Here is a 26224-nt window from a genome sequence, read left to right as displayed (position 1 = left end):
TTGAGGAGGCAACAGTGTTCTAAGAAAGGAAAAGCACTGAGGACAAGAGCAAAAGCAGAATAAACCTAAGGAGCTTGAGTTAGAGAGTGATATTCTAGCTTAAAAGTCAAGGGATAATTCTGTGCTATATTCTTAAATTAAAACTGTAGGAAAAAAATACTCCATAACTTCCCATAGTAAATTCTAATATTTCCAACCCTTAGAATTAAAAACTCCTAAAATACCACTTTGGATTTCTCCTTCTGAAATCCTGGTCTACTTCCTCTAGTTGTACTCTTGGAGGAATTGGGGACTAGTTGTTCAGTAAGGCTAGAATGGGAATCCCAGTAACTCATTTTAGAAAAGGACTTGAAATGGTGATCTGTATTTTTTCTTTGTACTAAACTCCATGAAGAAAACCCAAAAGCAGGGTAACAGATGAATGAACAAATTAAACATAGATAAACAGGCTTGCAAGGTAACTGTTTCTCCAGTCAGACCATATTTCCAAAGAATCCAGCACATATTCTACTGCACAGAGGCTCTATAACATAGTGCTTCAGCTTACCTAGGATATTAAATTTTGAAAAAAATGAAGGAGATTTGAAATTGAGCAGTGGCAGGAGGAGCCCTATAAGGTAAAAGGGCACTGTCTTGGACTTATTCCACCACTTTTCAAACTGTTGGAGTCCCGTGTCATTGGCGTAGAAAATCATAGAGCCATTGTCAGGATGGTTACTACTACTGGCACTTGGACAAATCACTGCAAAAGAGAAGTATCAGATTAGAGAAGGCAACAAAGAACAGAAAACAACTACTCCTGAGACTGACACCTGCTCTACCAACCTCAGTTTTTACCATGAATGCTAAGTTTCTCTTTTCTGGAAAAAAAAAAAAAAATAGATGATTCTATTTAGATATATTATGATTACTTGTTTTTCATTTATTTTTATTGAAGTATAGTTGACTTATAATGTGTTAGTTTCAGGTTACAACAAAATGATTCAGATATACATATATCTGTATACACACACACAGTCCTTTTTGGATTATTTTCTACTATAGGTTATTACAAGATACTGAATATAGTTCCCTGTGCAACACAGTACGTCCTTCTTGTTTATCTATTCATATACAGCGATATTAGAAATTTTTTACCTATAAATAATTAAAGGTAGGAGAATGTCAGAAAATTTTGAGGTATAGCTTTAGCTTTTACTGGAAACTATTAAATTGTCCTACCAAATATCCTTTGGTTCCATTGCCAGAGAGAAAATATTGGGTTGGATAATATTTGATTTTATCTATACAATAATATAAGAAATATCATTCAAGGTAATTGTTTGTGGTGCTAAATAAACCCATACAAAGCCAAAAAACAGGCTGCTTCTAACAAGAAACAAAATCTGTGGGTTTGGAATAAAAAGAAGACACCATTGAAACAGCTTCCATGGTACCGTTAAAACCTAATTATCGCTTACAGTTTAAGAATCTTGAATTCCAGCAATCCAGAGTAATTCTCCCAGATGTTTATCACGTCTTATAGCAGTTTAAGGGCCCAGATGATATCCAGAGAATTGGGAAGTGAGTATAACTTTTTTTTTGGCTATGTCCACAGCACGTAAAAGTTCCCAGGCCTGGGATCAAACCTGTGCCACAGCAGTGACAAAGCCAGATCCTTAACACACTAGGCCACCAGGGACATCCTAATATATATTTTTTCTAACACTGATCTACAAGTGGCAATTTCTTCTGTTAGCAGAGAGAATACAAATCATTCTCACCGTGTTTCTAATTTCATAATAGTAATTTTGCTAAAAATCAGCTCTTTGTAAAGAATGTTTAATACTAATGAAAAATGCTGAGCAACAATTTTATTCTCTACCCATTATTTGGCATGCCACAAAGCTAACCACTGTTTTCTTTCGTCTTCTTTCTTAGCACTGGAACATGTACCGTTTTCTTCTATGGTACGAACAGAAGTAAATTAACTTGACTTTCTCTTGTGCTAATAATTACAGTGGTAAAGAGCATAGGCTATGGGAGTAAGCTGACTGAAAAAAGAATCTTGACTCTGTCGCTTAATAGCTATGTAACCCTGGGGAAGTTAGTAACTTCTTTCAGCATAGAAAATGGAGAGAACGGTACCTACCTTACAGAGTTGCTGTAAAACATTTAGAACAATGACTGTGCACAATAAGTATCCAATAAATGTCAGCTGTAATTTTTTTTTTTTTGTCTTTTTGCTATTTCTTGGGCCGCTCCCGCGGCATATGGAGGTTCCCAGGCTAGGGGTTGAATCGGAGCTGTAGCCACAGGCCTACACCAGAGCCACAGCAACGCGGGATCCGAGCCGCATCTGCAACCTACACCACAGCTCACGGCAACGCCAGATTGTTAACCCACTGAGCAAGGGCAGGGACCGAACCCGCAACCTCATGGTTCCTAGTCGGATTTGTTAACCACTGCTCCACGACAGGAACTCCTGTAATTTTTTTAACATTAACTGAGATGGATTGTTTCATAGTCTCAGTATTTAACATACTGTTCAAAATAAACAGAAGAATCAAGAAGTGCTACTATCGACATAGGATATTATGATGCAAAGTAAACTGACTTTGCTGATGGTGCTCTCCAAATTATCAGTGTAATTATGATATTTATGAGCTCAACAATAAAAGTAACTCACTCCCTACTGAAAAAATCCTATTAGATATTAATAAACTAGTTTCATTAACTGATACCAGAATAACTATAGTAAATGAATTTCTCTCTCTGTCTTTTTTTTTTCTTTTTAGGGCCAAACCTGCAACATATAGATGTTCCCAGGCTAGGGGTTGAATCAAAGCTGCAGCTGCTGGACTTCACCATAGCCATGGCGACACCAGATTTGAGCCTCATCTGTGACCTACCCTGCAGCTTGTGGCAATGCTGGATCCCTAACCCACTGAGGGAGGCCAGGGATTGAACTTGCATCCTCAACAGAAACTACGTCAGGTTCTTAGCCTGCTGAGCCACAATGGGAACTCCTGAATTTCTCTTTTAAGGCAATTAGAAGAGAAATTACTTAGTCTTTTGAAAATTCTGAGGTAAGGAACAAGGGTTATATTTTAAAATATATTATAGTATAATTATTCAAAAGTGTGTATGTGTTCACAGAAATAAAATTTGGTACTTCACTCATTTTCTAGTGTTAACAAATGACAGGTTAATCAGTTTAACTATGGGGTAAAGTAAGATACTGAATAGCAAACATTGGAGTATATGCTTCATTAGAGGAGAAACTCTTGGTTTGTCTGTTTTCTCCCAGAGCCTAGAACAGTTCCTGACCCATAAGAGACTTAATAAATATGTACTGAATGAACTGTCCTCTTAATGATCAATATATTCCTCCATTAAAATGATATCAATGCAGTGTCTCTGAAACCTAAATACATGAAAGTTTTAGGTGATGTTCAAGGTTAACAGTATAATTGTTAATCAGGTTACATTAGCTTTCCTCTTCACTTTTTCTGTGACTGCCATAGTGGATAAACCTATAGGCCACAAATGTTTATTTTTAATAAATTAATTAAAGGAAACTTTTCTAAGAAATCAAGATTTTTTTTTTTTGGCCAAGTCTTCAATTTATTTTTCCATATTTACTAACCTTGGTTCATTATTAGGAAATATCTTAAATATTAGTAACTAAAATAATAAATGTCTGAAACTAAGTTAAGCTGAGAACTATGGTTCTAGACTTCCAAGATAATCAGCAGTGATATAGCTTCCTGAAATATGTACTGGTTATAGGTAAATATGGATACTATAGCCGTGAATTATAACTGTGAACTGTATAATACAAAGTAAATATTGTTTAATTCACATTAACACAAATTTTTGCGGAGTTTTTTTTTTTTTAACGTATTGACTACTAACAATTTAATAGTGGCTTAGTTAGCATAATGATTTTGTGCAGTCATTTACCTAAAATAAAGTTATGAGTTTTATCTTAAATCCTTTTTGAAGCAAGAAGATGAATATAGAAACAAGTCAAACTTTCAATTCCAAACTACTTACCAGGGTTGCTATCATTGGTACCTGGTACAGCATCTGTGTCATTAATGTGATGAATAAAATCTAAAAATTAAGGGGAAAATATAGTTTAATGCCAAATGAAAGATGCTAAATCAATCATCCTCTAAAGCATTTTATCTATAAGAATCATTTATTATCTACAGTGTGGTAATACTACCCTAGCACATTGAACCAAGACTATTTCATTGTTAAGACAGCTTCACCTTCTTAAGGTTTTTCTAGTATAAGAATAGTGTCATTGGTGTCAGAGTCCCAGAGTGGAAAATTTTACATGATTGAAGATTTATTTATTTTTATTTTTTATTTTTTGGCCATACTTGTGGCATGTGGGAGTTCCTGGGCCAGGGACTGAACCCGAGCCATGGCAGTGACAATGACGAGTCCTTACCTGCTAGGGCACCAGAGAACTCTGAAAATGTTATAAAAAAAACTACCACAAGGCTGGATTTAGCTAAAAGCCCTGAAAGCAACATAATGTGCAACACCCCCCATATTCACACTAATTTATATAAGTATAATTATAAAATATATAGTAAAGTGCTAAAGTCTGCAAAAGGGGGAAAGCCAAGACTCAACAGCTGAATTTATCTGGAAAATCACCTAAAGTTTTTACAAAGCATAGGACATGCTTTTATAAACTGAAGGCTATATTGTAATTATTGTTCACATGCACCATTAAGGGTTTTTTTTTTTTTTTTCTTTTTATGGCCATACCTACCGCATATGGAAGCTCCCAGGTTGGGGTTGCATTGGAGCTGCAACTGCGGCCTATGCCACAGCCATGGTAGCACTAGAAATGGCTGTATCTGCGACCTACGCCACAGCTTGCAGCAACACACCACCAGATCTTTAACCCACTGAGTGAAGCCAGAGATCAAACCTGCATCTTCACAGAGACATTGTGGGGTCCTTAACCCACTGAACCACAAATGAGAACTGTCAGTACTACTAAGATATACTAAAGGTAGTAGCAAAATAAAAAGCATATGCAGATACCTGAGAGCATATATATATATATTCTTACTTGTCTGAGGAAATTTACTTTGTTAACCTTTTATAACCTCAGTAAGCAATAATAAAAGTGATGTAAAACTTAGATAGTAAAAAATGCTGGATTAGATTTTAAGTCATAAAGTAAGTTTAATATGTAATTATTTACCTCCATTATATGCTTCTCAAGATAAAATAGTGCTCTAGATTTTTACAGTATCTCCAGGAATTATTAAAGATTGGAAGTTATAAATCTTTATGTAATTTCTGATGTCAAAGACTTATATAAGGCTAGAAAACCTCTATACCAAATACTGGGTTGTATAGTATTTACCCCCAAATCTATGTCCACCAGGAACCTTGCCCCAAATCTATGTCCAATGTGACCTTACTTTGAAACAGTTTGCAGATATAATCAGGTTAAGATTAGGTTATACTGGATTAGGGTAGGGCTTAAATTCAATGACTAGTGTCCTGGTTTTTTTTTTTTTTTAAGTTTTGTCAATTTTATAATAGAATCTCTCATGTAAAAATAATCTAGGTTTTTTTTTTTTTTTTTTTCGCATGTCACAACCAAATTTTATAGCATTTCCATCCCAAACCCTCAGGGCATCCCCCTACCCTCCCAACCTGCCTCATTTGGAGACCATACGTTTTTCAAGGTCTTAAAAAGAACAGGAACATTTGGACAAAGAGACACTGAGGGGAGATGACCATGTGAAGATACAGGCTGAAACCGGAATGATGTAGCTACAGGACAAGGAATGCCAAGGACTGCCAGCAATCGATCACCAGAAACTAGGAAGAGGCAAGGAAGGCTTCTTCTTTAATGGCTTCAGAGGAAGCAGAGGGCCCTATACACACTTTGATTTCAGACTTCTAGTTTCCAGGACCATGAGAGAATAAATTTCTCTTGTTTTAAGAGAAATAGTTTATGGTAATATGTCATAGCAACCCTAATACACCAAGGCTCAATAAGGACAATATGAGAAAGAAAAAAACTCTAGGCCAATAACTCTTATGAAAAGACACGAATGTTCTAAATATTAGTCCAACTCCTTCCATGAGTAAACTAAATTCAGTAGGAAAATTTAAAAAATACACCATGACTTACAAACTAATTTATGTTTATCCCAGAACATAAGAATGATTGATTGATTATTATTATTATTATTGTCTTTTCAGGGCCACACCCATGGCACATGGAGGTTCCCAGGCTAGGGGTCAAATCAGAGCTAAAGGTGCCGGGCTACACCATAGCCACGGCAACATGGGATCCAAGCTGCATCTGCGACCTACACCTCAGCCCACGGCAACACTGGATCCTTAAGCCACTGAGTAAGGCCAGGGATCGAACTTGCATCCTCACGGATGATAGTCAGATTTGTTTCCACTGAGCCACGATGGGAATGCCAAGAATGATTTAAATATTACAAAATATATGCACAGAATTCACCATATTAATAATTTTTTTTTCAGATTTTTAAAAAAATAATGTTTTTTATTTTTTCCTCATTATAGCTGGTTTACAGTGTTGTCAACTTTCTACTGTACAGTATGGTGACTCAGTTACACACATGAATAGATTCTTTTTTCTCACATTATCATGTTCCATCATAAGTGACTAAATATATAAAATGATTGTAAAGCTTTTCTCCTTTAAATTGTTAATATGGTGAATTCAAAGGAGAAAAGCTTTATAATCATTTTAAGAGATACAGATTAAATATTTGATGAAATCCAGCACACATAAATAAAAATCGTTAAGAAAACAATAGGCTGGAACATCATTAAATTACTAAAGGTACAACCAAGATCCTGCAACCAACATAATATTTAATGGTGAAACATTAGATTTCCCCAGGAACAATATAAGGATGTCTACGAACACTGCACCTATACAACTTTACAGTTTAAAAAAGATAAATGTATTTATCTTTAAATTATTTAAAAAATAATAACTATATAGGAAGATGTTTTCATTATTCATGGATGACATAACTATATAGGAAGATGTTTTCATTATTCATGGATGACATAACTATCTAAATATAAAACTCAAAGTGGATTTACAAAATTGTAAGCAGTAAGAGTTCAATATATTTGCTAGATGAAAGACAACAATTAAAAAGTTAACTAGGTTCTTTTATAATAGCAACAAATACTCTAAATTTCTTATAATTAAAGAATATATCACTAGTTTCATGAAGGGGGTGTGGGTTACATCGATGTATCCATCTGTCAAAATTGTATGGCCAATGGAGTTCTCTTGTAGCACAGTGGGTGAAGGATCTGGCACTGTCACTCCAGCAGCATGGGTTGCTGTTGTGGTGTGGGTTCAGTCCCTGGCCTGGGAACTTCCACATGCTGTGGGTGCCAATGAAAAAGGAAAAAAAAAAAAATCTATATGATCAAGATTTGTGTATTTCAATGAAGGTAAATTCTATCTAAAAAAGCGAATTCTAGAGTGGGTATAGGCATGATCATGTTTTCTAAATGTATAACACCATTACCTACAAGGGAAAAAATTCATTTCTAAGGGATGAAAAAAACTTACTCTTTTTACATATAAAGGACAGAAACATATACAGTTTATAAATGGATATACACTGTATCTGTGAAAATAGAATTTCATGGGAAGGCAATTAGGAAAAAATGCCTAAAAAGGCTCCTTAAAAGAGCAATAGTGGGAAAAAAGGTTGAGAAACATTGGTACCATCTGATTCAAGAATGGCAGAATTTTAATAATTGTTGACAATGGGTAGGGGGAACATGACAGTTCCTTATATGTTCTTCTACTTTGTACATGTTTGAAATTTTCTGTGATAAAATATGCATGTTTGAATATTAAACCAAAATGGCTTTAAACACAAAAAAATTTAGGGTACTGAGAATAAAATAAGTTTAAAAGATATGCAAGACTTTTATCAATGAAAATTTACAAGATATTTTAAAAGACCTAAATAAATGGAGAACTACTCCATGCCATGATCATGGATAGTAAGACTCAGTATCCTAATGATATTATTCTTTCCACATCTATAAATCCAATGCAATGCCAATCAAATCTTAAATTCAGTACCCTAATGACATCAATTATGGTAGTGGTTGATAGCTTATGGTATAGTAACTGATAAATTCAGTACAATTTCAATCAAATTCTGATTGGAATTTTTTGTGGAATTTGACAAGGTGATTCTAAAATGTATGTGGAAGAGTTATAGACCATAATCAAAAAGACTGAGTAGTTTGAAAGTAAAAAAAAAAACAAAACAGGAGTTCCCGTTGTGGCTCAGTGGTTAATGAATCCAACTAGGAACCATGAGGTTGTGGGTTCGATCCCTGGCCTTGCTCAGTGGGTTAAGGATCCAGCGTTGCCGTGAGCTGTGGTGGAGGTTGCAGACATGGCTTGGATCCCGCGTTGCTGTGGCTCTGGTGTAGGCCCGCAGCTACAACTCCGATTAGGCCCTAGCCTGGGAACCTCCATGTGCCGCAGGAGCGGCCCTAGAAAAGGCAAAAACAAACAAACAAAAAACTTCTGAACAACAGAGCCACCATACACAAAGTGAAGATATTTCCACACAATAATGAATAAAATATTAGTATCCAGACTTTACAAAGGGCACCTAAAAATAAACATGAAAAAAGACCATCAATCCAATAGAAAAATAGGCAAAAGATATGAAAAAGCTATCTAAAATCCAATATAATTAAGAAAAGATGTCTAGTGTTACTTCTTATGAGGAGAAATGCAAATTAAAACCTATATCCCAATTGGCAAAATTTAAGTCTGATAATACCAAGTGTAGATGAGGATATGGAATAAGGAGAACTTTTATACACTGTTGGTAGGAGTGTGACTGGTATAAGGATGATAAACAATAATTTGGTAATTTCTAGTAACATTGAAAATGTGAATATTCTGTTTCAGAAATTTGTCTTAGAGGTACATAGTTGGAAAAACCTCTCCCACATATACACACAAGGAAACAAACAATGATATTAAACAAAGTCTTGTTTGTAAGAATAAAATAACTGAAAACAAATATCAGCAAAAGAATGGATAAAGAAGGCATGGTATATTCATGCTACGGAATAAAGCAGTGAAACTGAACTAGAATAATGTATTACTGAAGATGAATGTGGCAAAAAGTTGCAAAAGCATTTATATAGATTAAAAACATGCAAAACAATACTATATATTGCTTATATATTTATGTAGTAGGAGAACAAAAACATACATGTACCGTATTTTGTACCAAAATTAGGGAAGAAGGAAAATGAGGCTGAGAAGGAGAACATGAGGGGCTTCAATTATATGTCTATAAGAACAGAGAACTAATGTAAATACGGCAAAATATTATAACAAGAAAACTAGTTAGTGGGTACACTGGTATATATATTAGTTTCTGCGTCTTTTTGATAGTATGAAACACTTCATAATTTTTCATACAACAAAAATGCTTGCTAATAAAAAGAACTTAATTAAAATGCTGATTTTATTCTTTAAAATAAAAACAGAATTTATTTACCTCACTCACCTGTCCCTCAAAAGAACTTAGGGAAATTAGCTATTGTAATTATGTTAGAACCTATTTTGAAATTTGTTTTTTATGTAAATCTAGATTTTAAATATAAAGGGCTTATATAAACCCAGCTAAACATATACTAAGCTTTAGGTCTCTCAGTCATCAGGAAAAATATTTGGGATCTTAATATAAAATGGACTTGGAAGTTTCTGTTGCGGCTCAGCGGTAAGGAGCCTGACTAGTATCCATGAGGATGTGCGTTCAATCCCTGGTCTTGCTCAGTGGGTTAAGGATCCAGCAGTGCTGTGAGCTGTGGTGTAGGTTGCAGATGTGGCTTGGACCCCATGTTGCTGTGGCTCTGATTTGACCCCTAGCCTGGGAATCTCCATATGCCTCAAGTGCGGGCCTAAAAAGCAAAAAAATAAAAAAAAAACTTTAACCAATTTAAGAATATTATAAAAGTATTTGGTCTAAATTTCTAAGACTCCTTTCAGAATTCAAATAGCTGATGTGGGTGAATTACAACTCTGTGGTATGTAAATAATATATTTACCAAATAATTTCCATTATTCTACTGTTTCCTAATTTTATTTTATTTTTTTTGTTTCCTAATTTTAGATCTTGATATTTTGAAAACATGTGACTGAAAGTTGTTTCTTTGAGATTCCACATCAAATTCTTTAGCAACAAACACCATGTAAAGTTCCATGTAAATACCATGTGAAGTTTAGCATGTAAATGAACTTCACAAACTTTTCTGTTAAACTAAAATTTCGTGGTATAGAATGAAAAAAATGCTTAAAATACCTACTGAAACCTAGAAATATTTTATATTAGAGAATTTGAAAAAATATCATTTATCCCAAAATTAGTTTTTCGAAATGAACATACATGATGTATTTGATGTATTTGAGATCATAACCAGAAAGCTAACTGAATCAAGTATATCTTCCAGAATTATAAATATTACTTTTTACTTTATTAATCTCAAGTCTAGAATAAAGACTGAAACTAAAACGTTACAGTATGGAGTTCCCGTCATGGCTCAGTGGTTAACGAATCTGACCTGGAACCATGAGGTTGTGGGTTTGATCCTTGGCCTTGCTCAGCAGGTTAAGGATTTGGCGTTGCCATGAGCTGTGGTGTAGGTTGCAGAAGCTGCTTGGATCCCACGTTGTTGTGGCTCTGGCGTAGGCTGGCGGCTACAGCTCCAATTAGACCCCTAGCCTGGGAACCTCCATGTGCTGTGGGAGTGGCCCTAGAAAAGGCAAAAAGACAAAAAAAAAGGAAATAAATAAATAAAATGTTACAGTAGTTATTTTATCAGAAAGCAATGTGTTAAGGCATATGATATGGATACTTACTAAAAATAAACTTTCCAGTATTAAAAAGAAAATTAGACATAAGCACCCAATAAACTATCATTGCTCCAATAAGAGACACCAAGGAGAAAAGAAGACTCGACCACTGCCCAAAGGAGCCAAAATAATATCTGCAGACATCTGGATATTCCCAGGTGGTGGTATCCACTGATGCTAGATAAAAATAAAAGAGAATGAGTAAAATTAGATGTTAACCATATATTCCATATTCATAATTTGTGTTCTACAAATTAATTCAAAATATTTAGCAAAAGATTAAAGGTATTTCAACAACAGATATTAGAACATATTATGAAATACCAGTAATTAAAGCATTATAGAACAAATACATTAAAAAGAAATGTAGGTCAATAAAATAGTACAGATGATCTAAGAAGTAGATTATAGTATCATAAAATTTTATAATTAATAAAAGCAAGTAATAAACCAAGCCTAGACAAAATCATCAATAAAGGACAGTAGATATTATCCAACAATATTTGGCACACATAATAATAATTTAGAGGAATGTTTTACTGAGTTATATTTCATACCACATGCCAATTTAAATTTCAGACAATGAGGGAAGCAGGGAAGGGCAATATTAAGAGATACAAACTATTATGTATAAAATAAGCTACAAGGATATATTGTAAAACATGGGAATATGGCCAGTATTTTATAATAACTTATTTATTTATTTTTGTCTTTTTAGAGCTGCACCTGCAGCATACGGAAGTTCCCAAGCTAGGGGTCAAATTGGAACTGCAGCTGCCAGCCTACACCACAGCCACAGCAATGCTAGATACGAGTCATATCTGTAACCTACACCTGTAACTACACTTCAAGTATACATCAATAGTTGAAATATACAGTTGAAGTACAGTTGATGTACAATATAAATAATATTGCATATCAATTATACTTCAAATAAAGAAATTTCAGACAATTAAGAATTTAAAATAAATAACAGAAGTTCCTAAATGGCTCAGTGGTTAACAAATCCGACTAGGAACCATGAGGTTGCGGGTTCGATCCCTGGCCTTGCTCAGTGGGTTAAGGATCCAGGTCGCAGAAGTGGCTTGGATCCCATGTTGCTGTGGCTCTGGCATAGGCCAGTGGCTACAGCTCTGATTAGACCTCTAGCCTGGGAACCTCCATATGCCATGGGTGTGGCCCTAGAAAAGGCAAAAAGACAAAAGAAAAAAAATTAATAAAATAAAATAAAAAACAGATAATACAGAGGACAATGTAAATATAGAACCTGAAAGGTTATCCTTTCTATCAACAATAGAAAATATTGGCAGAAATTTTTTTTATCATAAAAATGTCATTAAAATATTGAATGGGAAAGAAATTGACAAAATATAATAGGTAAAGGGCTAAGTGCCTATATCATATGAAGAATTTAGCAGATTTATAAGAGTATCAAGAGATTTGTGTATGAGGAACAGGATATGAATAAATAATACAATTAAGAGAAAATATATCACAGCTTATAATGGAGACAGAAAAAAATTGGAGGCAAAGCCTGGTCTGTTGATTCGTATTTGCCAAGGTTCAATGAATTATCACATGTCTATTTAGGTCCTAAGCTATTTTAAAATAATCTAAAAAGGTTATTTCCCTGATCTAGAATTTATAAAAGTGAGTGGAAGTAATGCATTGGTACAACTTTGAGAACTCATTATAAAGGACATATTGCTCACATTTTTGTATTTACAATTTTTACTTTTAGGATATTCCAACATTTAGAACTTTTGGTAGGGATAAGTCAAAACAAGTCACTGTTAACTGATAAGAATCATAGAATTCTCAATTTATTCCTGGAAAAGACCTCATTTTTAAAATATGACTTCTGGAGTTCCCGTCGTGGCGCAGTGGTTAACGAATCCGACTAGGAACCATGAGGTTGCGGGTTCGGTCCCTGGCCTTGCTCAGTGGGTTAACGATCCGGCGTTGCCGTGAGCTGTGGTGTAGGTTGCAGACGCGGCTCGGATCCTGCGTTGCTGTGGCTCTGGTGTAGGCCGGCTGCTACAGCTCCGATTCGACCCCTAGCCTGGGAACCTCCATATGCCGCGGGAGCAGCCCAAGAAATAGCAACAACAACAACAACAACAACAAAAAAGACAAAAAAAAATGCATAATTAAAATATGACTTCTAAGGAGTTCCCATCATGGCTCAGCAGAAACCAATCTGACTAGTATCCATGAGGATGCAGGTCAGATCCCTGGCTTTGCTCAGTGGGTTAAGGATCTGGCATTGCTGTGAGCTGTGGTGTAGGTCACAGATGCAGCTCAGATCCCACATTGCTGTTGCTGTGGTATAGGCCAGCAGCTACAGTTCTGATTTGACCCCTAGCCTGGGAACCACCATATGCCACGGGTGTGGCCCTAAAATACATCTGACTTTTAAAATTATTCTTATGAGGATATTAGTACCAAAGTGAATGCATTCTTCAAAGAACTCCTAGACTCTCTCAGATTGTCATAAGGCAGCCACTAAATTCATTAACATATCAGTTCAGCCAAATGTTATGAATTAGAGAAGTAAATATTTATGCACAAAATAGTTAACACACTTGTGAAATGTACACATTAGTCATCTGCCTTGATAGAAACTACTATCCATATCATTATTTTTACAGTGGCAAATTCTTACATATCATAGCTCGTGATTTCACTACTCTGTAGCAGCAATAAAGTGTTAAAAGGCCCATCAGTATGATGACAATCATTCCAGTAGTAAACCCAGCCTGTTTAAAAATAAAAATATGGAAGAATATATAATATGTTAGAATCCATTCATATGCAAACATTATGTTCCCTAAACAATTATGATAAAAACTAATGTATAATTAAATACATCGTCTACTTTCTTTAGTAAATTTTATGTAGATTTATTAAAACCTCTATTGTAAAACTTTCAGTACAAAGAGAAAAAAATTCCAGCAGAAAGTGTGCTGAAAATTATATTACCTGTTTTATGCCCCAAGGAATACTTAGTATAGATGTTCCCATCATGGTATTCCAAATCATAAAACTGAAAACAGAGTAATAGTAGTAAAAAGATGAAGTTTGACTCTTCAAACATTTTAAGACAAAAATTAAAATAGTCAATAAGTTTTATTTATATATAGTTTAAGTTATACTCCAAAAAGTAGTTTTACTCACATGGTTACTAAACTGGTGTTTTTACCATATCCTTCAGTGTAACTCTGAAGTTTATAAGCAGAACCTAATGGACTATACACATAGCACTCTTCTGGAGCTGGAACTACATGATCCGGGGCAATCTGGTTAAAAAAGAAGAGAAATGTTAGAACCAGTAAATGTTCAAAACAGGATGTTTTCTACAGAACAAAGTATCTGACTCTAGACATACTTCTAAATATCATAAACAAGTAGAGTCTGTATCTATGATGAATGAATATAAAATAGTTCTTCAAATACAGTAGATCTAAAGGAGTAAGAGTTTAAATGTAAACACAATAAACTGTCCATTGAAATGAGAATGAATTCCTAGAATATGCAACTGTCAGAATATTTTTTCTCTCCATTTTCATGAGACAGGAGGAAGAAGAGATGGCAAAGACTGAGATTAAGTAATTCTAGATGAAGGATACTTGCACATAGAGTGAGGGGAATTTAAAGAATCAAGTAGCCACTGAACTCCTATGTGAAAGTGGTTTTAGCAGAGAGGCTGGAAGGGAACTCAAACTATAAAGAATTGAGGAGTCAATAGAAGGGACATAAAGGAACAGTACAGACTATTCCAGAAATTGGCACAACATTGTAAATCAAATATACTTTAATAAAAATAAATAAATAAAAATATAAAGACTATTCTTTAAATGCTATGGTAGCAGAAGAAAAAGATGAGCTACAGTGGCTCAAGGAAAAGGCAAAGCATGGACTCCTAAGGACGGAAGATGTAAGCAAAAGGAAGGAGCCAATAGAGAGGCTGAAGATGTACAGAAAGAGAATGACTGAATAGATATATATTTCTTATACATATAGCTCCCACCTTACCCTGACACATTTCTTCTAATTCTGTCTCTCTTTTTTGGTAGGGAAAAAAATATAGTTCCCTGATGGAATTCCTCCCATCTCCCTGAGAAGAGTCTTTCGAGAATATGTAGTCCTTACATATAATATTAAAGACACAGGAGCTGACTGGTATAAGCCAAGAATTATATATCAGTATGTAAATGTGCCACTTTGTGTTAGGCTCAGCATTCAAGAAAAAAAAAATTACAGCCCCTAACTTCAAGATGTTTAAATTCCAAGTGGAAAACATGAGGAAATTAGACAAGGCTGTAAGAATAAAAATTAAGTGTTCAACTCTGGAATATAGGAATGAAAAATAATAATAATTATAATAATGGAGACTAAAATAATTGGGAAAGACTTCAAGGAAATGATGGAACATTAGGCCTCAGTAGGTAGACAGGCTATGTACGAACTGGTGCAAAAAGAAAAAAGCATCAGAACCTCCTCTATGCATATGATTGGTGGTGTCTTGTAAACATCATCCTGAATGCTATGCCTGGTGTGGCTTTGGAAACAACTATTTCCTAGAAATACAAAAGTTATGTGGAGATAGGTCTGCTGCCTTCTCTCTATCCTCAGTCCTCTTGGGTCTGAGTTCTGCTGTCTTTTACTATGGAGTAAAAGGAAAAAGGCGGCAAGACCATGTCTGCATCAGGCAGGAGGTAAACCATGATAGCTACCAAACTAAGTTCAGAAAAAGTGAAAACTGAAAGTTATTGATGCAGGATTAGAAGAAATAAGAAATTCTTAGGAGAAAGAGAAATGCTGGAGGATTGGATCCTACACTTTGTCAGTAGTCTTGGACAGTGCTTTTCAAATTTGAATGTTCTTGGGTTTCACACAGAGAATTTGTAATACAGGTTTTTTTCTTTTTGTTGTTGTTGTTGGTTTTTTGTTTGTTTTTTTGTCTTTTTAGAGCCACTCCCCTCGGCGTATGGAGGTTCCCAGGCTAAGGGTCTAATTGGAGCTGTTGCTGCCGGCCTATGCCACAGCCATAGCAACACCAGATCCGAGCAGTGTCTGCAACCTACACCACAGCTCACAGCAACGCCGGATCCTTAACCCACTGAGCGAGGCCAGGGATCGATCCGGCAACCTCATGGTTCCTAGTCGGACTCTTTTCCGCCATGCCACAACAGGAACTCCTGTAATATAGATTTTGATTCAGTAGATCTGGAGTAAGGACTGAGATTTGGCAATTTTAACAAGCTCTCCGTGATACTGATATTGCTGGCCTGTGCAAGTCACATTTTTATTAGCCAGGGTCTAGGAGATGTTGGTAGCCAAATAATTTACCACCTTTCTATTTTTTAGGATAAAAATATTAAGGTAAATGGGGAAATTTTTAGAATAAAAAGTATAACTCTGTAAAGACCTGACACCTACAGTTTCATATTGTTCTTCCTTTAAAAATCTTCTAGGGGAGTTCCCACTGTGGTGCAGTGGGTTATGAACTGCAATGGGGCACAGGTCGCTGCAGAGGTGTGGGTTTGATCCCCTGTCCAGCGCAGTGGGTTAAAGGATCTGGCACAGGAGGTTAAGGGATCTGGCATTGTTGCAGCTGTGGCATAGGTTGCGGCTGTGGCTTGGATTCACTCTCTGGCCCAGGAACTTCCATATGCTGTGGGTGAGAGCATTAAAAAAAAAAAAAAAATCTTTTAGGAGAAATAATTTTGGGACTCTCAGAAAATGAGTGTGAGTGTACGCACACAATCATTAAAAATGGTCATATTACTCCGTTAATTTTAGGTCACTGTTTATATACTTTGATTTACTAGACTTACCTGTCAGTTAACAAAATGGATTCAATTTGGTGTACAATGCTGTCTTAATTTCCAGGCGATCAACATACACTCAGGCCTAGACTGGCCCAGTTGATATCTGTGAAGTTTGAGTCTACAAATACATCCTCTAGGAGGTTTGAACTAGACACAGGGATACTGTATTACTTCTACTCTCCAGAGGGCTTAGACAATTCTAATATGGAACAAAGACTTTACTATAACTACTGATGTAAAGACCCAGGGAAGGAAAAGGTGAAAAAATTAGGGGAAAAATTATTCCTGATTTTTTTTACAGGCCCTTTGCTAAGGATAGCTTTTATTTATTTATTTATTTATTTTTTGTCTTTTTGCTATTTCTTGGGCCACTCCCGTGGCATATGGAGGTTCCCAGGCTAGGGGTCTCATCAGAGCTGTAGCCGCCAGCCTATGCCAGAGCCACAGCAACGCGGGATCCGAGCCACGTCTGTGACCTACACCACAGCTCACGGCAACGCCGGACTGTTAACCCACTAAGCAAGGGCAGGGACTGAACCCGCAACCTCATGGTTCCTAGTCGGATTCGTTAACCACTGCGCCACGCCACGACGGGAACTCCAGCTTTTATATTTTTAATGATTATAAAACAAAAGTGGAAAAGAATACATGACAGTATGTTGCCCAAAAAGCTTCACATGTTTAGTATTTGCCTTCTGACCCTTGTTTTTGATCCATAAAAGGACATTACCAAACAGGAAAATATTATGTATATGCATGCATATATTTCAGTTTCTCACCCCTGTAGAAAATCTCTAAAAACATTTTTCTCTTGTAGCTTCAAACTTAAAAACTGAATAGACTAACCAGAACCTGTTATTACTATTTACTAATCAATGACTTAAACTCTTTCAATATTTCATCATCCTCAAAGCTCCTAGGGTTGTGGATTAGCAGAATTTAATCTAAGAAATCTCTAGGCTGTTGTCAACACAAAGATTTTTTCAAGTTTTCTATGCCAGGGCTATTAAGAATGAACTAGCCTGAGATGTAAGATATGTATTAATTAATATCTTTGACTTTCCATGATGCTGTCCTTGGAATGTGGCCAGCAAAAAGTTCAACCACTGGGAGTTGCCCTGGCTCATGTTGTTCACTGTTCATTTCAATTTAACTTAGACAATTAGCAATGCTTTGCCCCTTACCAGTGCCTTGTCTGCAGGAGCGGTGAGCCGGCTGTAGTAATGAATCCTCTTGTTCATGGCAGAGGCATGGTCACTAACCCTCTGAATGACATCATTCACACTGACGATGTTTGTGGGCTCTATATAGAAAGGCCTAGAGAAGGGAATATACACTTGACAAAGAACGTTCAGGCAGAAATTCTGGATGTCAGCCATTGAAGAAAATAACTTCTTGTCCTCCATTAGAAATGGGATGTACCAAGGCAAGGCATTTACTTCTCACTTTTGGTGGGAAAAGAAAATGTCACAAAAGAAGTATTACCCAATCCTCAAAATAAAACTTTTGTTTCATAGTGCTATTACTTTAAATACACTTTTTTAAACTTAAGGAATTTAGCAATAGAGGAGACCTGACAGAAAGAGCTTCGATCAGTTATTAAAAAGAAATATAGCAGCTGACAGTTTTTAACAATCAAACTTAAACAGATACAGCTTTGAATATTCTCTTAAAAAGTATTTGGCACTAAATCAGAGAAATTACAGACAAAAATGTTCCTCTACTAAAGAGTCTCTATTCCTTCTTTATGGCCCAAAGTTACTTCCGATGATAAACACAATTCCTATTTCTTGGTTCATATACTAAGGATTAGTGATTTCAGCCATCTCCCTTGTGAAACTCATCCCAAGTAACTATTAAATGGAACATCCCGACACTAGAGATATTTTGTCTTATTCCACTTTTCTTAAATTTCAGTAATATGCCCTATTATGCTACTATTATATGTATGCTTTCTCCTCATAACTGTGTTCCAATCGACTCCAGATTCTGGTTTTCAATCATTATTTCCAGTCATTAACCCCTTCAGTTTCTTATTGAAACTCCATTTGCTTTCTTGCAGTTATAAACTACCCAAATGTAAAGACCAGGCAGAGGTGCATGAAATGACCATATGCCTTAGATCCCTTGAAGTTACGAATGACGGCGCATCCCAAATTGTATATATTTGGTATACACAGATCCAAATAATAAAGGGAGAAAAAGCCAAGAGATTTATCATTGGTTCCATATAAGTCTTCTACATTTATGGTTCTGAAATAAGCTTGAAATTTACCAGAGTGTGGTAACCATTTTTGGAGATATCATTAATCTAACCTTGTGGGAAGCAACTGAAAAACCAAGTGACTGGAATTTCATTTCATTTGTATTTTAGGGCCACCCTGGTGGCATATGGAATTTCCCAGGCCAAGGGTTGAATCGGAGCTATAGCTGCTGGGCTGGACCATAGCTACAGCAACTCGGGATCCTTAATCCACTGAGGGAAGCCAGAGATCAAACCCATGTCCTCGTGGATACTAGTCGGGTTCCTTATCGCAGAGCCATGATGGGAACTCCCCCAAGTGACTGGAATTTTAGTTTATGCTATTTTTCTAAATAACTCTGTGATGTTAGAGAAATGGTAACACAGATACTAAATTTAGTCTAGTCTCTCTAGTTAGCATATAGAATCTTTGAATCTTTCTTTTATTATTACTCTCCACACCACCACCTAAATACAGTGGGCACTTTTTAGCTAAACCCAACAAATATCTAAGAGCACTTACTAAAGCAAATATGTGGATATAGAGATCAACATGACATACTATTTATACCAAGCATATAATTGCTAAATGAATTCAGTGGTGTCAGTAATTCTCAAGGGCATACAATGAAAACTAAAGGGTCAGAGGCTAAATATAACTATTTTAAAATTTGGTAGCCTGAAATAACTACCATTCCTCACAAAGCATTAAAGTGTTTTTTTTTGTTGTTGTTGTTGGTTTTTGCTTTTTAGGCTGCACCCACGGCATATGGAGGTTTCCAGGCTAGCAGCCTAATCAGAGCTACAGCCTCCAGCCTATGCCACAGCCGCAGCAATGCCAGATCTGAGCCACATCTGCGACCTATATCACAGCTCATGGCAATGCTAGATCCTTAACCCACTGAACGAGGCCAGGGATCAAACCCGCAACCTCATGGGTCCTGGTCAGATTCATTTCCACTGCGCCACGACAGGAACTCCCTTTAAAGTGTTCTAAATAATTTAAATCTCTACTGTGACACTCAGTAGTACTGAAAAGCAATGTAGAAATATTTCAGTCTGGAAGACAGTTTGGGCCACACTGCACAGGGCGTTCCCTTAGTGTTTTGTAAGAATGACACCCTACAAAACCGAAGAACAAACTACAGTTCTAATGTCAATATGAAGCAGAGATTTAAGCTCATCAAGGATTACTAATAGAGGGAGTTCCCACTGTGGTTCATTGGTAACCAATCCAACTAGTATCTGTGAGGACGCAGGTTGGATCCTTGGCCTTGCTCAGTGGGTAAATGATCCAGTGTTGCCATGAGCTGTGGCATAGATCACAGACGCAGCTCGGATCCCGTGTTCCTGTGGCTGTGGGTAGGCCAGCAGCTGTAGCTCTGATTTGATCCCTAGCCAGGGAACTTCCATATGTCGCAGGTGCAGCCCTAAAAAAAAAAAAAAAGGATTACTAATAGAGACTAATGAGTATGACACTGATAAGAAGAGATGTAGATATTCTACTTGTAGTTATTACTCTGAAAACTCAATGGTATTAACATTAGCCACTAAGTTGGCTGGGAGGCCTGTTGAAAAGCAGTCCAGGAAGTGCTACATTTCTTGGCTCCTGACATCTTACAGAAGTGTTAACTGTACCAGTTCAGTTGGCTTGGGTACTCAGAGAGCAGAATGACTCTGAAAGTTTTTCTTTTCCAACAGTTTTCATTGAGATGCTGAGTGCCTGTTCAAACAAATATTTTGGAATCTTTTCAATAGTTTCTCTTTAAAAATATACAACTCAGCGTATTTTAACTGAATATGCTTAAAGCTTTATTCAAGTAAGCAAAAAATACAACTTATATTTCTAAATTGAACTTTAGTTGGATCTGAAAACACTTTTAAAATGAATACTATTTGGAGTTCCCGTTGTGGCACAGCAGAAACGAATATGACTAGGAACCATGACGTTGCGGGTTCAATCCCTGGTCTCACTCAGTGGGTTAAAGATCTGGTGTTGCCGTGAGCTGTGGTGCAGGGTGCAGATGTGGCTCAGATCTGGCGTTGCTATTGCTGTGGCTATAACTCCAATTCAACCCCTAGCCTGGAACCTCCACATGCCATGAGTGCGGCCCTAAAAAGCAAAAATAAATAAATAAATAAAAATAAAATAAAATAAAATTAATACTATACAGAGAACAATATTCAGAATAAAATGTTTTTTGAAACTTGGGCTTTTTCTTTTGAACACTGTTTAACGTGACTGCTCCCTATCAATGTTACTTCCCATTTGAAATGCAGCTCAGCTGTGCCACACTGAAAATAAATTATATTTCACATACAGGTTGTATTTATCTCACCTTACAAATATTTATGATCATGCTACAAAAAAAATGCTTTTTAACATTCAGCAAAATTTTAAAAACTATTTTAAATGTGACTCAAAACTCTGCATTTTCATTTAATACTCTGATAAACAAAGAAACCTTATTTCTACCTAACACCTTTTCAAAGTTCCACTCCTTAAATTCCTTAAAATTTTTTGGTTTTCAAATCTGTCTCCACCCTTCCACTGACCAGTTATGCCTCTCTTAAGTTTCATAATAATTCCATGACTCTTAAGAATGTTCATCCTTGATAGGAAGACCTCTGATTTAAAACTATTCCTTTATTCACATCTCCATGAAAACAGCAGCTCTCAAACACCTGTCAGATTGGAGTGGTTTATTAGAAAATGAAAAGGGAATAAAGTATTCAAAAAATCTCATGCAAATAAACATTCAAAATAGTGAATCCACTATACTTCTCTCTACCTGCTTAGTAAAACATTATATTTGCCAGGCAGCTTTTCAGTAAAGAAGACAGAAAAAAAGTTAATTAAGCAATTGTACCTAGAAATTCCTTACTGCTATAAGAAAAATACTGGTAACTTCGGGCTTGCTGACATGTTTCTTGCTTCCTCTGATGCTTATTTCACAAAAACCGTGCTCTATACTCCAACTTTACTCACTGTCTCCAAAGGCTGAGCTTATATAAGGCTCTTCTCTTTCTATTATGGCTAATTATTTGACTGGTTGTCTAATTGATTAAATATTTAACTGCTAACCAAGGATTAAGCATTGTGCTTTAGCACATTCTTTAAATGATGAATAGATTATAGAACCAGGGACCATAATCTGCTGGAGGAGATAAGAAAGTAACTCCAGTCCAAAGAGAGAAAGTGCTCATGAGCAGTAATGGGAGCGAGAAGGGTTGGGTATCTGTAGGGTATACAGAAGGGGAAGCTAAACCACGTCTGGCAGACCCCTGAGGAAGTTACAGTTGAGGTGAATCTAGAAGATATAAAGGAATTAATTAGGGAGGAGGAAAGAAACAGTGCTTCAGAAAATGGAAAATCATGTAGAAAGAACCCAGAAAGAGAGCATGATATATTTTTCACAACTATAAGTAGTAAGAAAAGTGGTAAGAGATGAGGTAAACCTGGGTTAGTACATGGAAAACTTCAGGTGTCAACAAAGGCATAATCCTAAAGGGAAGAACTCTCAGTCTTAGTCTCCTTTGCTGATTCCTTCTCAAACCTCCAACTCTTAAATTAGAGTAACTCAGTTTATTTTATCCAGAGATTTTCTCTTCCCTATCCAAAGTCAATCTCTTGGTGAATTTCATCTAGTCACATAACTTCAAATATAACATATATGCTGCTGACACTATTATCTCCAGCCTGAACTCCTGATTCATGTATCAAACTGCTCTCTGCCACCCCTCTCCCATCCCATCTCCAGGACTTCACTGTCTACCACACTAACCACAGTGGTCTCCTGAGCATTCCTGAAATACTGCAAGCATGTTCTTACTTTAGGATCTTTGCTATTAATTTCAAGTAAAAACAAAGGCTCTGAAGGCCTTTCCCCTAAATATCTGCATGGCTTGCTTCTTTACTTCTTTCAAGTCCTTCTTCAAGGCCCCCTTTCTCAATGAGGCATTTGGCTACTCATGTCATCCCATCGAAAATTTCAACCCTTATTCTCTTTCCTTGTCATGTCCTATATGCTCTCTCTGCTTTCCTGCCTTATATTATTTCTTCAGCACTTAGAATATCTAATATAAAACATACTTTTTTTTCTATTCATTCCATTTACTCTGCATGTTTATAATACAAAATAAAATTCTCTGGCTCAATAAATCTGCATAAATTGTCCTCAATATTTTTCTCTTAAAAGCATTTTAGAAATTATATTATTATTTTTTAGCTGATGGGGTGGTAAGATGAAAAAAGAAAATGTTAACAAACACCTAGTCAAAAGTTATGGCTTCTTTATTTTAGAATTCTAAGGTATTACTTAGCCACAAGTAAATATCTTCATCAGGAGTTCCCATTGTGGTTCAGTAGAAACAAATCCCACTAGTATCCATGAGGATACAGGTTCAATCCCTGGCCTAGCTCAGTGGGTTAAGGATCTGGCATTACCATTAGCTGTGGTGTGGGTCACAGACATGGCTCGGATCCCGCATTGCTGTGGCTGTGGCATAGACCAGCGGCTGCAGCTCCAATTTGATCCCTAGCCTGAGAATGTCCATATGCCATAGGTGCAGCCCTAAAAAGCAAAACAACAAAAACAAAAACAACTTCATCAACTACATATGGACAAAGAGCTTGACCTGAATTTTTAATTCTCAGGCCTATATAGCTTAATTAAATACAGATTCTGCTAAGAACAAATTTTAAAATTCATTCAATGCAATTCATGTTTTCAATTTTGGTTTTTAAAAACTCAAACTGTTTTAATTCTACTGCTCTGAAAACAATCTCTTCTTTTATGGCTACAAAATGATCAGTAACAGAAATGCAAGGGTGTTTTTGTTTGTTTGCTTTTAGTATCAGCACTGGAATGAGGCTAAAAGAATTACATAAACGCCAGGAACATTTCAACCAAGTTAAGATGCTAGAAGCACCTGTAAGTAAATAAAAACATAACAATTCTTTAGTTTTTCTCTAGGTTGATATAAAACAGTAATACCACCATCATCCTATCTAGAAAAAGAAGTTCCAATTGAACATAGTGAGTGACATGCTCACAGAAGAAGATTAGGAATGTGCAAAAAATTGCGAAGAGGGTACAGCTCTCCAAGCAGCTCCTCCTTTTACTGACATTCTGAGAATGTCAAAATAAGTCACAAAGTGTCTGAAATTATTTAAGGGCAATAAAGTAAAAATATTATTAACTTAATTTTTTGAAATAAGAACTTGTCATAATTATAAATTATAATTAAGCTATACTTAATTACAAACTTAGTTATTATAATATAATTATTTATATTAATCATAAAAAATAATATAAATTATAAAGACATTGTAGGCTTCAACCTGCAATGTCATGCCAATTATTACTCTCCTTAACAAATCTTCCAAATGAAATTTTTGGAAAATGTCCAGCTTTGAAACCTAATTATTCCCATTTAAAAAAAAAGCATGAAAGAAAAAAATTGTCAGGCCAGCACTTTAACCAAAATTTCTTTTCCTCAAAAAGAAACTGGAGGAGTTCCCGTCGTGGCGCAGTAGTTAACAAATCCGACTAGGAACCATGAGGTTGCGGGTTCGGTCCCTGCCCTTGCTCAGTGGGTTAACGATCTGGCATTGCCATGAGCTGTGGTGTAGGTTGCAGAAGCGGCTCGGATCCCGTGTTGCTGTGGCTACAGCTCCGATTCAACCCCTAGCCTGGGAACCTCCAAATGCCGCGGGAGCGGCCCAAGAAATAGCAACAACAACAACAACAAAAAAGACAAAAAAAAAAAAAAGAAAGAAACTGGAAAGCTAATGAAAGAAGGTAAAGATTTCAGTAAGTATGTATATTTAAATAAATCTTATTTTAATATATACATACAATTCTTTAGATGAACACAAATTACTTCTTCATTATCTTAATTCTGTTATCTAAAAACTGAAAACACAAAAACAAAGTTTATCTACTCTTTAAACAGATCACCAAAGAAAAAGAACCTCTTTCTTATTCCTCTCCCATAACTTAAGAAAGGGATACTACTGGGAGGAGGAGGAGGAAGAGGAGGAGGAGGAGGAGGAAGATGGCAGAGTAGGACTTGACCTCCTCTCATGAAAACATCAAAATCAAAACTAACTGCTCAACTACTATTGACAAAAAAGACTGGAAACTATCAAAAAAGATATTCTACATTCAAAGACAAAGAGGAGCTACAGCAAGAAAGTTGGAAGGGTGCTTTTGCAATATAATCAAATCCCATACCTGTTGGGCAGGTGACCCACAAACTGGAAAAAAATTATATTGCAGAGGTTCTCTCATGGGAGTGAGAGTTTTGAGCCCCATATCAGGTTCCCCAGCCTGGGGGATCTGGTATTGGGAGGAGGAATTCCCAGAGCATTTGGCTTTGAAGACCAGGGGCACCACAGGACTAGAGGAAACTTTACTCTTGGAAGATGCACACAAGGTTTCAGTGGCACTGGGACTCAGGCAAAGCAGTGATTCCACAGGAGCCTGGGCTAGATCTACCTGTGGGTCTTGGAGGGTCTCCTGAAGAAGCAGGGGTGAGGGGGTGGGTGGGAGGTGGCTTTCTGAGAGGTCAAGGACACTAGTGGGAGAGGCTCTAGAGAATACTTGTTAATGTGAGCTCTCTTGGAGGCTGCCATTTTGGCACAGAGACCAGGCCCCACAGTGGGAACACATCACTATGCATCAGCAGAGAGGCTACCTAAAGTTATCCTGAGCCCAAAGTTGCATCTAAACACATACCTTAACAGGGTCCTGCCCACCAAAGGGACAAGACCCAGCTCTAGCCACCACTGGGCAGGCACTAGTCCTTCCCACAAAGACATCTGCACAAGCCCTTGGACCAACCTCACCAACCAAGGGGCAGACACCAGAAGCAAGAGGAACTATGATCCTGCAGCCTGTGGAATGGAGATCACAATTAGAAAGTTAGACAAGGAGTTCCCATCGTGGCGCAGTGGTTAACGAATCTGACTAGGAACCATGAGGTTGCAGGTTCGGTCCCTGCCCTTGCTCAGTGGGTTAACGATCCGGCGTTGCCATGAGCTGTGGTGTAGGTTGCAGACGCGGCTCGGATCCCGAGTTGCTGTGGCTCTGGCGTAGGCCGGTGGCTACAGCTCCGATTCAACCCCTAGCCTGGGAACCTCCATATGTGGTGGGAGCGGCCCAAAGAAATAGGAAAAAAGACAAAAAAAAAAAAAAAGAAAGAAAGTTA

The 26224-nt window shown here is 36.6% G+C and overlaps 1 protein-coding gene across 7 annotated transcripts in view; it reads right to left on the bottom strand.

The window, feature by feature from the left end:
* The window catches only part of SLC38A9 (solute carrier family 38 member 9), an 87206-nt gene that overhangs the window by 27316 nt on the left and 33666 nt on the right, over positions 1-26224 (bottom strand). For 5 of the 7 annotated variants that reach the window (XM_047759286.1, XM_047759369.1, XM_047759451.1 and 2 more), the window contains exons 3-9: positions 17952-18084; positions 14111-14232; positions 13916-13979; positions 13599-13692; positions 10940-11110; positions 4039-4098; positions 548-742 (exon numbers count right to left, since the gene is read on the bottom strand). In XM_047759286.1, coding sequence (XP_047615242.1) covers positions 548-742; positions 4039-4098; positions 10940-11110; positions 13599-13692; positions 13916-13979; positions 14111-14232; positions 17952-18084 — 839 coding nt within the window. Of the gene's footprint in view, positions 1-547; positions 743-4038; positions 4099-10939; positions 11111-13598; positions 13693-13915; positions 13980-14110; positions 14233-17951; positions 18213-26224 lie in introns of all 7 variants that reach the window. The other 2 variants (XM_047759539.1, XM_047759622.1) reach the window with 1 other exon arrangement.

Source organism: Phacochoerus africanus, chromosome 1 (genome assembly GCF_016906955.1).
Source record: "Phacochoerus africanus isolate WHEZ1 chromosome 1, ROS_Pafr_v1, whole genome shotgun sequence".
NCBI lineage: Eukaryota > Metazoa > Chordata > Mammalia > Artiodactyla > Suidae > Phacochoerus > Phacochoerus africanus.
This window is presented reverse-complemented; position numbering and strand designations above follow the sequence as displayed.